Source organism: Leptodactylus fuscus, chromosome 10 (genome assembly GCF_031893055.1).
Source record: "Leptodactylus fuscus isolate aLepFus1 chromosome 10, aLepFus1.hap2, whole genome shotgun sequence".
NCBI lineage: Eukaryota > Metazoa > Chordata > Amphibia > Anura > Leptodactylidae > Leptodactylus > Leptodactylus fuscus.
In genome coordinates this window covers 87,396,076-87,410,697 of record NC_134274.1, presented here as the reverse complement: position 1 = coordinate 87,410,697, position 14,622 = coordinate 87,396,076, and the positions used below count along the sequence as shown (strand labels likewise).

General features: G+C 51.8%; 2 protein-coding genes and 1 long non-coding RNA gene across 3 annotated transcripts in view; 2 read left to right on the top strand and 1 right to left on the bottom strand.

The window, feature by feature from the left end:
• Positions 1 to 2,976, bottom strand: part of RNF20 (ring finger protein 20) — a 31,295-nt gene extending 28,319 nt beyond the window's left edge. Inside the window, 1 exon segment of the mRNA XM_075288307.1 lies at positions 2,933 to 2,976. The gene's annotated coding sequence lies outside the window, so the exon portion shown is untranslated.
• A 188-nt stretch (positions 2,977 to 3,164) lies between these two features.
• On the top strand, positions 3,165 to 7,112 carry PGAP4 (post-GPI attachment to proteins GalNAc transferase 4). The gene is made up of 2 exons (XM_075288353.1): positions 3,165 to 3,251; positions 4,387 to 7,112. Exon 2 carries the CDS (start codon positions 4,499 to 4,501, stop codon positions 5,690 to 5,692), a length of 1,194 nt encoding a protein of 397 aa, XP_075144454.1. The 5' UTR covers positions 3,165 to 3,251; positions 4,387 to 4,498; the 3' UTR covers positions 5,693 to 7,112.
• Positions 7,113 to 8,261: 1,149 nt separating this feature from the next.
• On the top strand, positions 8,262 to 10,882 carry LOC142219369 (uncharacterized). The gene is made up of 2 exons (XR_012717551.1): positions 8,262 to 9,702; positions 10,356 to 10,882. It is a non-coding gene; the product is annotated as an uncharacterized LOC142219369 (long non-coding RNA).
• Positions 10,883 to 14,622: the final 3,740 nt, after the last annotated feature.

Sequence of the window (14,622 nt, the reverse complement as noted above, 5' to 3'; positions counted from 1 at the left end):
TATGTGGGTGTCTATAGCTGTGGATGGAGGGGGTTATACTCCATACTAGTTACAGCCCCGGTATGTGTATACAGCAGTCATGTATGTGCAGTGTATGTGGTGTCTATAGCTGTGGATGGAGGGGGTTATACTCCATACTAGTTACAGCCCCGGTATGTGTATACAGCAGTCATGTATGTGCAGTGTATGTGGTGTCTATAGCTGTGGATGGAGGGGGTTATACTCCATACTAGTTACAGCCCCGGCATGTGTATACAGCAGTCATGTATGTGCAGTGTATGTGGTGTCTATAGCTGTGGATGGAGGGGGTTATACTCCATACTAGTTACAGCCCCGGCGCCCCGGTATGTGTATACAGCAGTCATGTATGTGCAGTGTATGTGGGTGTCTATAGTTGTGGATGGAGGGGGTTATACTCCATACTAGTTACAGCCCCGGTATGTGTATACAGCAGTCATGTATGTGCAGTGTATGTGGTGTCTATAGCTGTGGATGGAGGAGGTTATACTCCATACTAGTTACAGCCCCGGCGCCCCGGTATGTGTATACAGCAGTCATGTATGTGCAGTGTATGTGGTGTCTATAGCTGTGGATGGAGGGGGTTATACTCCATACTAGTTACAGCCCCGGTATGTGTATACAGCAGTCATGTATGTGCAGTGTATGTGGTGTCTATAGCTGTGGATGGAGGGGGTTATACTCCATACTAGTTACAGCCCCGGTATGTGTATACAGCAGTCATGTATGTGCAGTGTATGTGGTGTCTATAGCTGTGGATGGAGGGGGTTATACTCCATACTAGTTACAGCCCCGGTATGTGTATACAGCAGTCATGTATGTGGTGTCTATAGCTGTGGATGGAGGAGGTTATACTCCATACTAGTTACAGCCCCGGCGCCCCGGTATGTGTATACAGCAGTCATGTATGTGCAGTGTATGTGGGTGTCTATAGCTGTGGATGGAGGGGGTTATACTCCATACTAGTTACAGCCCCGGTATGTGTATACAGCAGTCATGTATGTGCAGTGTATGTGGTGTCTATAGCTGTGGATGGAGGGGGTTATACTCCATACTAGTTACAGCCCCGGTATGTGTATACAGCAGTCATGTATGTGCAGTGTATGTGGTGTCCTATAGCTGTGGATGGAGGGGGTTATACTCCATACTAGTTACAGCCCCGGCGCCCCGGTATGTGTATACAGCAGTCATGTATGTGCAGTGTATGTGGTGTCTATAGCTGTGGATGGAGGGGGTTATACTCCATACTAGTTACAGCCCCGGTGCCCCGGTATGTGTATACAGCAGTCATGTATGTGCAGTGTATGTGGTGTCTATAGCTGTGGATGGAGGGGGTTATACTCCATACTAGTTACAGCCCCGGTATGTGTATACAGCAGTCATGTATGTGGTGTCTATAGCTGTGGATGGAGGAGGTTATACTCCATACTAGTTACAGCCCCGGCGCCCCGGTATGTGTATACAGCAGTCATGTATGTGCAGTGTATGTGGGTGTCTATAGCTGTGGATGGAGGGGGTTATACTCCATACTAGTTACAGCCCCGGTATGTGTATACAGCAGTCATGTATGTGCAGTGTATGTGGGTGTCTATAGCTGTGGATGGAGGGGGTTATACTCCATACTAGTTACAGCCCCGGCGCCCCGGTATGTGTATACAGCAGTCATGTATGTGCAGTGTATGTGGTGTCTATAGCTGTGGATGGAGGGGGTTATACTCCATACTAGTTACAGCCCCGGTATGTGTATACAGCAGTCATGTATGTGCAGTGTATGTGGTGTCCTATAGCTGTGGATGGAGGGGGTTATACTCCATACTAGTTACAGCCCCGGCGCCCCGGTATGTGTATACAGCAGTCATGTATGTGCAGTGTATGTGGTGTCTATAGCTGTGGATGGAGGGGGTTATACTCCATACTAGTTACAGCCCCGGTGCCCCGGTATGTGTATACAGCAGTCATGTATGTGCAGTGTATGTGGTGTCTATAGCTGTGGATGGAGGGGGTTATACTCCATACTAGTTACAGCCCCGGCGCCCCGGTATGTGTATACAGCAGTCATGTATGTGCAGTGTATGTGGTGTCTATAGCTGTGGATGGAGGGGGTTATACTCCATACTAGTGACAGCCCCGGCGCCCCGGTATGTGTATACAGCAGTCATGTATGTGCAGTGTATGTGGTGTCCTATAGCTGTGGATGGAGGGGGTTATACTCCATACTAGTTACAGCCCCGGCGCCCCGGTATGTGTATACAGCAGTCATGTATGTGCAGTGTATGTGGTGTCTATAGCTGTGGATGGAGGGGGTTATACTCCATACTAGTTACAGCCCCGGCATGTGTATACAGCAGTCATGTATGTGCAGTGTATGTGGTGTCTATAGCTGTGGATGGAGGGGGTTATACTCCATACTAGTTACAGCCCTGGTATGTGTATACAGCAGTCATGTATGTGGTGTCTATAGCTGTGGATGGAGGAGGTTATACTCCATACTAGTTACAGCCCCGGCGCCCCGGTATGTGTATACAGCAGTCATGTATGTGCAGTGTATGTGGTGTCTATAGCTGTGGATGGAGGGGGTTATACTCCATACTAGTTACAGCCCCGGTATGTGTATACAGCAGTCATGTATGTGGTGTCTATAGCTGTGGATGGAGGGGGTTATACTCCATATACTCCATACTAGTGACAGACACTTGTGGGGTGCAGGTGATGCCATTGAGGGGTCTCTATCAGTCCTCAGCCCGGAGTATAACCCCCTCCATAGACATCCAGGATGTAGCAGAGCTGACAGCTCCCCGGACTGAGGACGCCCCTGCACTCACACCCTGCAGGTGGCCCCTCCCCTCGCCGGGCGCACACTGACACCCCCGGGTTTCACCCTCCGCTCTATATATCACATATTTTATACATTTACCTCTAGACACAGCAAAGCCCAGGACAGCCGTCGGAAGCGGAAGTGACGTGATGAGAAGCCATAGAGCGTCCGAGAAGGCGGGACTGCGGCGGCCATCTTGGTAAAGGAATCCGCTGCGGGTGACGTAACAGCATTGAAGCCTTCATCCTCCATCTTGGTAAAGGAGGTCGTATGGCTATCACGTCGGGGCGGAACTTCTTGTTGGTGATCGGAGGCGGCCATGTTGGTGGTGGCAGGAAGTTCTGTGAGACTCGGCGGGGTTGGAGTCAGGTGTGTAGGTGTAAACAGTGCCAGTGACGGCTGGATGGGAAGGCCCTGGGTGAGTATATAACAGTAGGCTCCCCTATGGCCCCGGGTGACTATATATCTATAGGTAAGAGGCTTCCCTATGGCCCCGGGTGACTATATATCTATAGGTAAGAGTCTCCCCTATGGCCCTGGGTGACTATATATAGGTAAGAGGCTCCCCTATGGCCCTGGGTGTGTATATAACAGTAGGCTCCCCTATGGCCCTGGGTTAGTATATATCTATAGGTAAGAGGCTCCCCTATGGCCCTGGGTGTGTATATATCTATAGGTAAGAGGTTCCCCTATAGCCCTGGGTGTGTATATATCTATAGGTAAGAGGTTCCCCTATAGCCCTGGGTGACTATATACCTATAGGTAAGAGGCTCCCCTATGGCCCTGGGTGACTATATATCTATAGGTAAGAGGCTCCCCTATGGCCCTGGGTGTGTATATATCTATAGGTAAGAGTCTCCCCTATGGCCCTGGCACACAGATAGAACTGATTATACTAGTTCTTATGGCTTTCGGAGTGTTACAGATTCGGATTATGGCGCCTCCGAGGTTATCTGCCTTGTCTGGTGGTGTAGACATCACGGCCGTACTTGGCACTTATTTGGGAAAACCCCTCTGGATCTTTAAATCTTCAGGCTGTGCTCACCTACTGCAGGGTCTGGACGTAGACGTGATCATTCTCCAGGCTATTGCTCGTCATTATACAAGGTCATGGCCCGGTCTAGGAAACTCGTCACTGCCGTGACTACTGGGGAAGCGGAAGGTGGGAGAAGCCGTGACTACTGGCGACGTAGAAGGCGGGGGCTGCCGTGACTAATAGGCGAAGTGGAAGGCGGGGCTGCTTTTAATTACCTTGGGGTCCCGAGCTGGCCCCCTATACCCCCACACCTTCTATAGGCATCTCGTGGGCTCAGATCCAGGTCACGGCTCCTCCCAACACATTGAAGTCATATTTTACAACCTCTGCAGTATTGCCCAGGGTGTTGTAATGTCGTCAATATGTGCAGTGTGAGGAGTGACCTCTGGGGGCGCTGTGCCAAGTTCTTACTCAGCAGTGGTTGGAGTAAGAGCCGGTCACATTATTACCTTGTCTGTGTAATGGGTTATTACTTGTGTGACCCTAATCCTGATTCCAGTTCTTGTTTCTTCTGCAGGATGTTGCGTCACCTCCAGACATGACACTTGTAAGGGGACGACTGAATGATCTGGAGAATGATGAACTCTGACCTATGAGGTGTCCTGGTGCAGTGAGGTAGAGGCGCCGCCATGCGCTGGTCTGCGGTGGTCAGAACTCCTTGCTGCCACCTCTCGGCCCTCTTCCTCCTGACCCTCCTCCTGGCCTCCTTCTGTTTCCGCGGTCTCTTGTACTCCCCCATGTTTTCTCGCAGACTCTTCCTCCAGCAGCAGAGTCGGGATTTCTTGCAGCAGAACTTGCAGGATGGAGCTGACGCCTTCAGCCATTTTCAGCAGCTTGTGTCCTTGGGGCCCAATAACGGGTCTGTCCTGTGCAACCACAGGTCTGTGGCATCGCCCGCAGGTACCGGCATCCCCCTGGTCGTCACCATCATCACGACAAGGCGCCGGCCTGAGTATCATTACCTCCTGCAGGTCGCCCTTGGATTTCTGCACCGACTGAGTGACTGCGGCCCGGACTGTTCTGACTTTAAGCTTTTAGTATGTAACGTGGACCCTGTCCCTGACACGCACGCCGATGCCTGCCTCCTCTCCCAGCTCCTGCCGTCGGTGGCACGCTATCTGACTGACCGCGTAGCCGAGGCCCCCAACCGCTTTGAGCAGGAGAAGCAGGACTATACCTACTGCCTGTCCCGCTCCCTGGAGCTGTACTCGCCGGAGTACGTCCTTCTGGTCGAGGACGACGCTGTCCCGCTCAAGGATATCTTTAGTGCCTTCTTCCACTTGGTGCAAGTGCGTTTCCCCAAGGAACCTCTAGGGGGAGCCCTGTATGCAAAGCTTTACCATCCAGAAAGATTGCAAGGCTACGTGAACCCGGAGCCCATGCGGATTTTGGAATGGATTGGCCTGGGAGGAATATGGGGCTTAGTTCTCACTTGGCTGTACACGGTTGTGTTTCACCGGCCGCGGTTTAGCTGGGGCGTCTGCGTGGCCTTGACCGTCTATGCCATGCTGCTGGCAGAGCTGGCGGGTAGGCATTATCTGTTAGAACTGCGCAGGGCGTCTCCTGCTCTTTACAACGTGGTGCCCGCCACAGAGTGCTGCACCCCTGCCATGCTGTTCTCTGAAGCCTCTGCCCGCAGGACCGTGCAGTATCTGGAGGAACTGGAGTGTGCGCCGGGTTATGCCAAGGACATCGCCCTGTACAATGAGCTTTGGAGAAGGAAGGAGAGGGCGTGGGCCCTGGAGCCCAACCTGGTCCGACACGTGGGAATGTTTTCTACCCTCAGAGGGTCGTATGAAGGAGAAGAACCCAAACTCTTATGATTGCTCCATGTCTATCCCCTGCTGTCCCCTAGGAGGCGCACTTCTGACCAATCAGATCAGTGGCCACCAAAGCCTGTGCTCCTATGCCCATTGTTGGCATGGGCACATACAAGGTGCGGAGTGTAGTCCGAATATGACACGGTGTCCAAAACACGGTAGTGTGCATACGAACACTTTAGGGGCACCGCAGACCCCATTTAAGGGTTGCACATTCTAGAAAGCCCCATGCCCGCCCTCCTCAGTGTAAAGCGGTGGCAGGAGCCCACCGTATAATCTGGTAAGTAGCATTGGGGCGAGTTCAGTATCCTGGTCAGGGTGAGGATTTAGCGGCCAAAGCTGCACCGTGCTCCCATGTTTTGGCTCCAGGAACTCTACTTGCCCCAATGGCTACCATCCCCTGAAACAATTGATGTGACATTGATGGCTTATCCTTAGGCTGGGTCAATATCAGAGCGATGAGGATCAGTGTATGGAGTCGGAGCGCTCCTTTACATGGTGTAGTGGCTACTATTAAATACCAGACGGGAAGCAAATGGCTCTGTATACTGTGTAGTGGCCGCTCTGCACCATCGCGGATCAGCTCTCAGTTTAGACTCCTGTGTGTATACGGGTCAGAGCTGCCACTTACTAGGTGGTGCCTCTGACTTTCTACGCCCCGTATGGACCGCCCACTTGTCACTCCGACCCTCAAAGGGGTGTTCTGTGATTTAGGTCATCCATTAAAGATGGTTTGGCCCCCAGCCGATCAGCTGTGTGTAGGGGCTGCAGTGTTCTTACCAAGCCCACTGCCATACATTACATGCTTGGTGTCACAGCTCAGCCCACTCACTCGAATGGGACTGAGCTGCTATCAGGCCGTGTGTCCGGTGTATGTGATGTCACACGGCCGGTGTTCTTCAATCGATAACCTGTCCCAAGCCAAGTCCTGGAGAAAATGGGCGCTGATCTGCAATGGTTTAGCATGGCCGCTACACCGTGTCGCTGCTAGCAGCTTCATCAGTGGGTTGTCGGGTGTCAGACCCATCAGATAGGATATAGAAAACATGGCTGCTTTATACGTCTTCATGTCCATTGGTCACATGACGGTGCTATAGCCGAGCCTGAACTTCAGTATGGCCGTGTCACCTGAAACTTGTTGTGATCCCGCACGACCCTTAGGTCTTCCCGCACATGTCCGCGCGTCTGGTCTGTTGTGGTGCAGAGCTGGTCCTATTCTACTCCACGTCATTGCACCAGAGCAGATCAGAAGCCCTCATAGAGGTGAGTGGATTAGGACGTTCCGTTGCAAAATTGGGCCCGCAGCAAACTGCACCTGCAGGGGGCGATGTAGTGGAACACGTCCCAGTCTGACAAATACCTGGAGCACGGCGAGGCCTACAGATGCTGCTGGCGTCCATGTACAGTCCATTGTAGCTGCACTTTTCTGAATCCCCCCCCCCCCCCCCGATATCCATGGGTCAGCACTTTACTACACCAAGATCAGTCAACAGCAGGCGGCTTGCCGATTCTTTTAGGATAGTAAAAGCTTTATTGTACACAGCCAGACAAACTGAACACTATATGAAAGAATATGACCACTTTTTTATACCTTTTCTCTCTGTACTGTACTTCTTAAAGGGAGTGTCTCCGGATCCCAGCCCTGCAGATAGATAGGTTAGTCTCACCCGATTCCAGCAGTGCAGATAGATAGGTTAGTGTCACCCGATTCCAGCCCTGCAGATAGATAGGTTAGTCTCACCCGATTCCAGCCCTGCAGATAGATAGGTTAGTGTCACCCGATTCCAGCCCTGCAGATAGATAGGTTAGTGTCACCGGATCCCAGCCCTGCAGATAGATAGGTTAGGGTCACCCGATTCCAGCAGTGCAGATAGATAGGTTAGTGTCACCGGATCCCAGCCCTGCAGATAGATAGGTTAGTGTCACCCGATCCCAGCCCTGCAGATAGATAGGTTACTGTCACCCGATTCCGGCAGTGCAGATAGATAGGTTAGTGTCACCCGATCCCAGCCCTGCAGATAGATAGGTTAGTGTCACCCGATCCCAGCCCTGCAGATAGATAGGTTAGTGTCACCGGATCCCAGCCCTGCAGATAGATAGGTTACTGTCACCGGATCCCAGCCCTGCAGATAGATAAGTTAGTGTCACCCGATTCCAGCAGTGCAGATAGATAGGTTAGTGTCACCGGATCCCAGCCCTGCAGATAGATAGGTTAGTGTCTCCCGATCCCAGCCCTGCAGATAGATAGGTTAGTGTCACCCGATTCCAGCAGTGCAGATAGATAGGTTAGTGTCACCGGATCCCAGCCCTGCAGATAGATAGGTTACTGTCACCGGATCCCAGCTCTGCAGATAGATAGGTTACTGTCACCGGATCCCAGCCCTGCAGATAGATAGGTTACTGTCACCGGATCCCAGCTCTGCAGATAGATAGGTTACTGTCACCCGATTCCAGCCCTGCAGATAGATAGGTTAGTGTCACCCGATCCCAGCCCTGCAGATAGGTTACTGTCACCGGATCCCAGCTCTGCAGATAGATAGGTTACTGTCACCGGATCCCAACTCTGCAGATAGATAGGTTACTGTCACCGGATCCCAGCCCTGCAGATAGATAGGTTACTGTCACCGGATCCCAGCCCTGCAGATAGATAGGTTAGTGTCACCGGATCCCAGCCCTGCAGATAGATAGGTTAGTGTCACCGGATCCCAGCCCTGCAGATAGATAGGTTAGTGTCACCGGATCCCAGCCCTGCAGATAGATAGGTTAGTGTCACCGGATCCCAGCCCTGCAGATAGATAGGTTAGTGTCACCCGATTCCAGCAGTGCAGATAGATAGGTTACCTTAAATGATACGGCGATTGCCATTTGTGAATCGCTGTTGCTGAGATATCGCCATCTTTGGAGCAACAAGGGAGTCGCTATTGCTCCGAAGAGGTAAGTGGCAACACTCTCAAAAATGGCAATGGAGGCACTGATTCACAAGATGACCCTGCAGGGATTGGGTCCTGGTGACACTCCCTTTAAGAGAGTTGTCTTATGATGAAGACCATTCCTGTCTGTGCCCTATTGTACTGTCTCCATAGTTGGGGGATTCTCCTCTATGGTTTTGTCGTCAGTCACTGACCTCCCTTATGTGCTTTTTGCACGGGTACTTTCTATATCAAACATGGCGTGACCGTTGTGTATGAAGCCAGGTGCCTTATTCTCTACTAGACAATGGTCCTTCAGGAGCCATGGAAGAAAAATAAGGACTGAGGTGGGGCCGAGAAGCCAAGCACCTTTAATGTTCTTGTCCGATCTGGAGAAACGTATCGAAATCTGACATGTTCCACTCTGTGCCTCCATTGATTTTAGGGGTTCATGTTGCATGCATCCCAGTGTCGCTATTAAAAGAACCTTTCACCACCTCCAGCTCTTTGCGTCCTTCAGTAGGTGGCGCTCCACTGATTCTGGCACACTTGGAATTTCTTCTCTAGGCCCTACTGTTCCTGAGAAATCAGTGCTGTTAGTTTAGCAATTGCTATTTAGGTTCTGTAGGTGGGCGGTCCTGGCTGGAGTAGGTAGTCACAGACCGCCCACCTGACAGAAGTGAGCGGAAACTAACATCACTCGTTACTTGGAAACGATAAGGACTAGAAAAAAAATTCCAACTGTACCAGAATCAGTGGAGCGCCACCTACGAAAGGATATAAAGAGGTGGAGGGGATAAAACATCCCCTTTAAATCGAGCACACTGCCCCTCCATTCACAAGGAGGCTTTAGAGGGACTTCCGGTCTCCTGATCATTGGGGGGACCCAGACCCCAGAAACTGGACACATGTCCTGTGGATAGGAAATAAGTGTCCGTAACAAGACAACTCCTTTAAGGACACATGTCCTTGGCAGGCTAGTGAAGTCAATGGTGACATCCCTGGTGGTCTAGCTTGGAGAAGGCTCAGGTTAGTGACGGCATCCTAGGTGGTCTACGGCAGTAAAGGGCACATACCGACGTCTTTGGCAGTCTATAGTGTACAGTGTTTACACCCCAGGTGGTCTAGTTCGGTGAAGGGGTTAATAATGGCATCCTTGGTGGGCTAGGGCAGGTAATGGCAGCCAGTGTCCACATCCCAGGTGGTCTAGCTCGGTGAAGGGGTTAATAATGGCATCCTTGGTGGACTAGGGCAGGTAATGGCAGCCAGTGTCCACATCCCAGGTGGTCTAGCTTGGTGAAGGGGTTAATAATGGCATCCTTGGTGGACTAGGGCAGGTAATGGCAGCCAGTGTCCACATCCCAGGTGGTCTAGCTCGGTGAAGGGGTTAATAATGGCATCCTTGGTGGACTAGGGCAGGTAATGGCAGCCAGTGTCCACATCCCAGGTGGTCTAGCTTGGTGAAGGGGTTAATAATGGCATCCTTGGTGGACTAGGGCAGGTAATGGCAGCCAGTGTCCACATCCCAGGTGGTCTAGCTTGGTGAAGGGGTTAATAATGGCATCCTTGGTGGACTAGGGCAGGTAATGGCAGCCAGTGTCCACATCCCAGGTGGTCTAGCTCGGTGAAGGGGTTAATAATGGCATCCTTGGTGGACTAGGGCAGGTAATGGCAGCCAGTGTCAACATCCCAGGTGGTCTAGCTTGGTGAAGGGGTTTATAATGGCATCCTTGGTGGGCTAGGGCAGGTTATGGCAGCTGTGTCCACATCCCAGGTGGTCTAGCTCGGTGAAGGGGTTAATAATGGCATCCTTGGTGGGCTAGGGCAGGTAATGGCAACTAGTGTCCACATCCTAGGTGGTCTAGCTTGGTGAAGGGGTTAGTAATGGCATCCTTGGTGGGCTAGGGCAGGTTATGGCAGCTGTGTCCACATCCCAGGTGGTCTAGCTCGGTGAAGGGGTTAATAATGGCATCCTTGGTGGGCTAGGGCAGGTAATGGCAGCCAGTGTCCACATCCCAGGTGGTCTTGCTCGGGATCAATGATGGCGTCCCTGCTGGTCTACATAGTGAGACCTTCTTACTCCTGGTGGTCTAGTGAGCTAATCCCACCCTTTGCCCGTCATGGACGCTCTCGCCTGAGGACAAGGAATTTATTTTTTTGCAAAAATATTAGGAAAAAAATGGAAAAAAAAAATCTGGTGATTGTGGGAGCGGGAAAACGTTGCGGATTATTATTATGTCGCATCCTAATTTGTAATGAAATAAATCAAAGTTTTTATTTTTAACCAGCAATGCGGTGATTTATTTCTTGGTGCATAAGCCCCTCCCTCTCTCGTCACCTGCAGACCGTGGTGGGGGTCCTGAGACAATGGGTCCATGTCCATGGGTTGTGTTTGGTATTACATCACGGTTCAGTGAAGAAGCAACCCAGGCCTTGAGACAGCGCATGTGCACACAGGAGTATATGGACCACAGGCTAAGAACCGAGAGCCATGGGCTCAGCACGTGCCCATTAAATGCTACACATAGGAGCGCACAGATAAGCAGCTATTGTCCTGTGTGTACAGTGTCCTGGGAATTTATGACTTTAACCCTTTCCAGACCCCACACCCTATCACCAACAAACAAGTCTCTGGGCTTGATACAAAGGGCAGCGTGATAAGGAGGTGTTCAGACTTTGACTGCTATGATTGTGATGAGACAGCAATGAGACCTACAGACATAGCAGAGCCGCTGTGCTGCGCCCTCCGTGTGCCAGGCTGTCCCAATGTCCCAAAATGTCACCGTGTAGATAATCCCCCCACAGTAATGGAGTCCCGGTTGTGCTGATCACTTACACAATACTGTCATGGCCGACTAATGATGGTGGGTAAAGGGAAGCTGCCCAAATGCCTTCAGTCAGGGGCGTGACTAGGAAAGATGGGGTCCCCTACCATGCATATGAGTGCCCCCTCCCCCCCAAACAGACTCCTTCACACGACACAACTTCCCTTTCACTGTCCCCCCCCCCCCCCCCCCCCGGGTGTATTGCCCCATTATTGGTCCCCATATAGTAGACAGTCCCTGTTATCGGCACCCATACAGTAAGGGCCCCCAAACAATACTGGCCCCCACGGAGGACTGGGCTGGGATGGGTTAATAACAAGACGGACACCCGGCACAAACTGGACATGGGGGGCGAGTGTGAACGAACCCTTACAAGTGTTTTCTGATGACCTATCCTTAGCCTGGGTCATTCTCTGGGAACCCCCACAGATCAGCTTTGTGCAGGGCTGAGCTGTACATGTGCCGTACGACAGATGAATGTGACGTCACCGGCTTCTGAAGCGGAAGAGGCGCTGAAGCAACTGCCCTGCGGGGATCGCCAAAAATATTACACTCTCATAAATCCCTTTAAGATCAAAGAATCGGTCATTGCCCACATTAAAGGGATTATCCACCTGTCAGATGGGCGACGCTTCGTGTTCAGTCTGCTCTGTGTGGTCAGTCCGTCCCCTGAAGACAGGCCCCTCCCACTGTAGTCACAACTCCGCCTCTTTTTCCTGCGCAGCAGGGTCTTGTAGGAAGAAGGCGCTCTCCATAAGGTGAACCCAAACCCCCCGCCCCAACCCCGCCCTGCCTGAAGTGGCTGCCCCACCATTTCCTGCCAAATGTGACCCCCTTATGTCTGCCGCCCCTCCCCCGGCTCCTGAATGTCTCCAGGTGGGGTCTTGTGGCCTGATGTGTATGGGGGGCCTGTTGTTATGGTTATTAGGGGGTCTGTGTGTCATACATGGTATAGGAGTATTGGCAGGCCCCTGTCTCAGAGAGTGGGGGGGGGGTCTCTCCATGTGTCTGACGTCACTGCCGGAACCTTCTGATTGGTGCTGCGGGGGCCGGGGAACAGAATAAAAGGTGCGCACACCCCGGGAACCAGAGCAGCAGAAGGGAGCAGGTGAGTGCAAGGCAGAGGGGTGGTGTATGGGGGAGGGGGAGCATAGTGTGCGCCCCCCCCCAGACACAGCTAATGACACCCCCCTATTACAGATAAGGGGACACCCCCAGATAATAACAGCCCCCCCACACACACAGGTAATGTTATGAACTAGGGGGTACTATAGCTATAATAATGGCCTAGTACTGCCCCCCCCCCCCCCAAAAAAAAAAACACAAGTAATATCACCTGTGGGGGGCACTATTATAGTTAATGCACCCCCAAGAGCTAATAACAGCCCCCCCCAAACACAGGTAATGTTATGAACTAGGGGGCACTATAACTATAATAGTGGCCTAGTACCATCCCCCCAAAACACAAGTAATATCACCTGTGGGGGGCACTATTATAGTTAATGCACCCCCCAAGAGCTAATAACCCCCCCCCCCCCCCCAACACAGGTAATGTTATGTACTAGGGGGCACTATAACTATAATAGTGGCCTAGTACCATCCCCCCAAAACACAAGTAATATCACCTGGGGGGGGGGCACTATTACAGTTAATGCACCCCCAAGAACTAATAACAGCCCCCCCCCAAACACAGGTAATGTTATGAACTAGGGGGCACTATAGCTATAATAATGGCCTAGTACTGCCCCCCCCAAAAAAAAAAAACAAAAACACAAGTAATATCACCTGTGGGGGGCACTATTATAGTTAATGCACCCCCAAGAGCTAATAACAGCCCCCCCCAAACACAGGTAATGTTATGAACTAGGGGGCACTATAACTATAATAGTGGCCTAGTACCATCCCCCCAAAACACAAGTAATATCACCTGGGGGGGGGGCACTATTACAGTTAATGCACCCCCAAGAGCTAATAACAGCCCCCCTTCCCCCCACATACACACACGCGGGTAGTGTTATCAACTGTGGGGGGCACTATAGCTATAATAGTGGCCTAATACTGCCCCTCCAAAAAAACCAAGTAATATCACCTGGGGGGGGGGGCACTATTACAGTTAATGCACCCCCCCCCCCCCCAAGAGCTAATAACAGCCCCCCCTCACACACACAGGTAATGTTATGAACTAGGGGGCACTATGGCTATAATAGTGACCTAGTAATCCCCCCCCCCTAAAAAAAACAAAACACAAGTAATATCACCTGGGGGGGCACTATTACGGTTAATGCACCCCCATCCCCCCAAGAGCTAATAACAGCCCCCCCCCAGGTAATGTTATGAGCTAGGGGGCACTATAGCTATAATGGTGGCCTAGTACTGCCCCCACCCAAGAAAAACAAACAAACAGAAACAAGTAATATTACCTGTGGGGGGCACTATTACATTTAATGCACACCCCCCCCCCCCCTCTCACACTGGTAATGTTATTAACTGGGGGCGGTATTATTGTAATAGTGCCCTCCCTCCCCCCTATTAGTAACATTACCTGTGACGGGGGGGGGGGGGGGGGGGGGGGGTTGTTGTTTACTGTTATAGTAACCCTAATAGTGCCAAACACCCCCCCCCCCAGTGTTACAGGGTCCTGTGACTGTCATTGTTATGGGGGTCCGGTGCTGTGTTATGGGGGTGCTGGAGCTCTTATTGTTATGGGGTCCGGTGCTGTGTTATGGGGGTGCTGGAGCTCTTATTGTTATGGGGGTGCTGGAGCTCATTGTTATGGGGGTGCTGGAGCTCATTGTTATGGGGGTGCTGGAGCTCTTATTGTTATGGGGGTCCGGTGCTGTGTTATGGGGGTGCTGGAGCTCTTATTGTTATGGGGGTGCTGGAGCTCATTGTTATGGGGGTCATTTTACCCCAGATTACTGCCCCTGCCTTATTGGCACCCTGGTATTGACCACAAATATGGCGACACGTGACACGCGGCCGCTGACTATTTCTGCTCCTGTCTCGGTGTGTACGTGCCCCATTAGTCTCACCTAACCGGCTAGCACAAGTCTTTGCCCCAGGTGACATTTGTTATTGCCCCCTTTGCCCCCAGTATCCGTGCACAACTACTGTACAGTGGCCGGCCTCCATGGAATGAGCCCCAGAACAAACCCTAAGAACCCCAACATATAGGGGCAGATTCACACCCGGCACCAGC

Coding starts and splice junctions, on each gene's coding strand:
- PGAP4 (XM_075288353.1), top strand. CDS start 4,499: ATGCGCTGGTCTGCGGTGGTCAGAACTCCTTGCTGCCACCTCTCGGCC.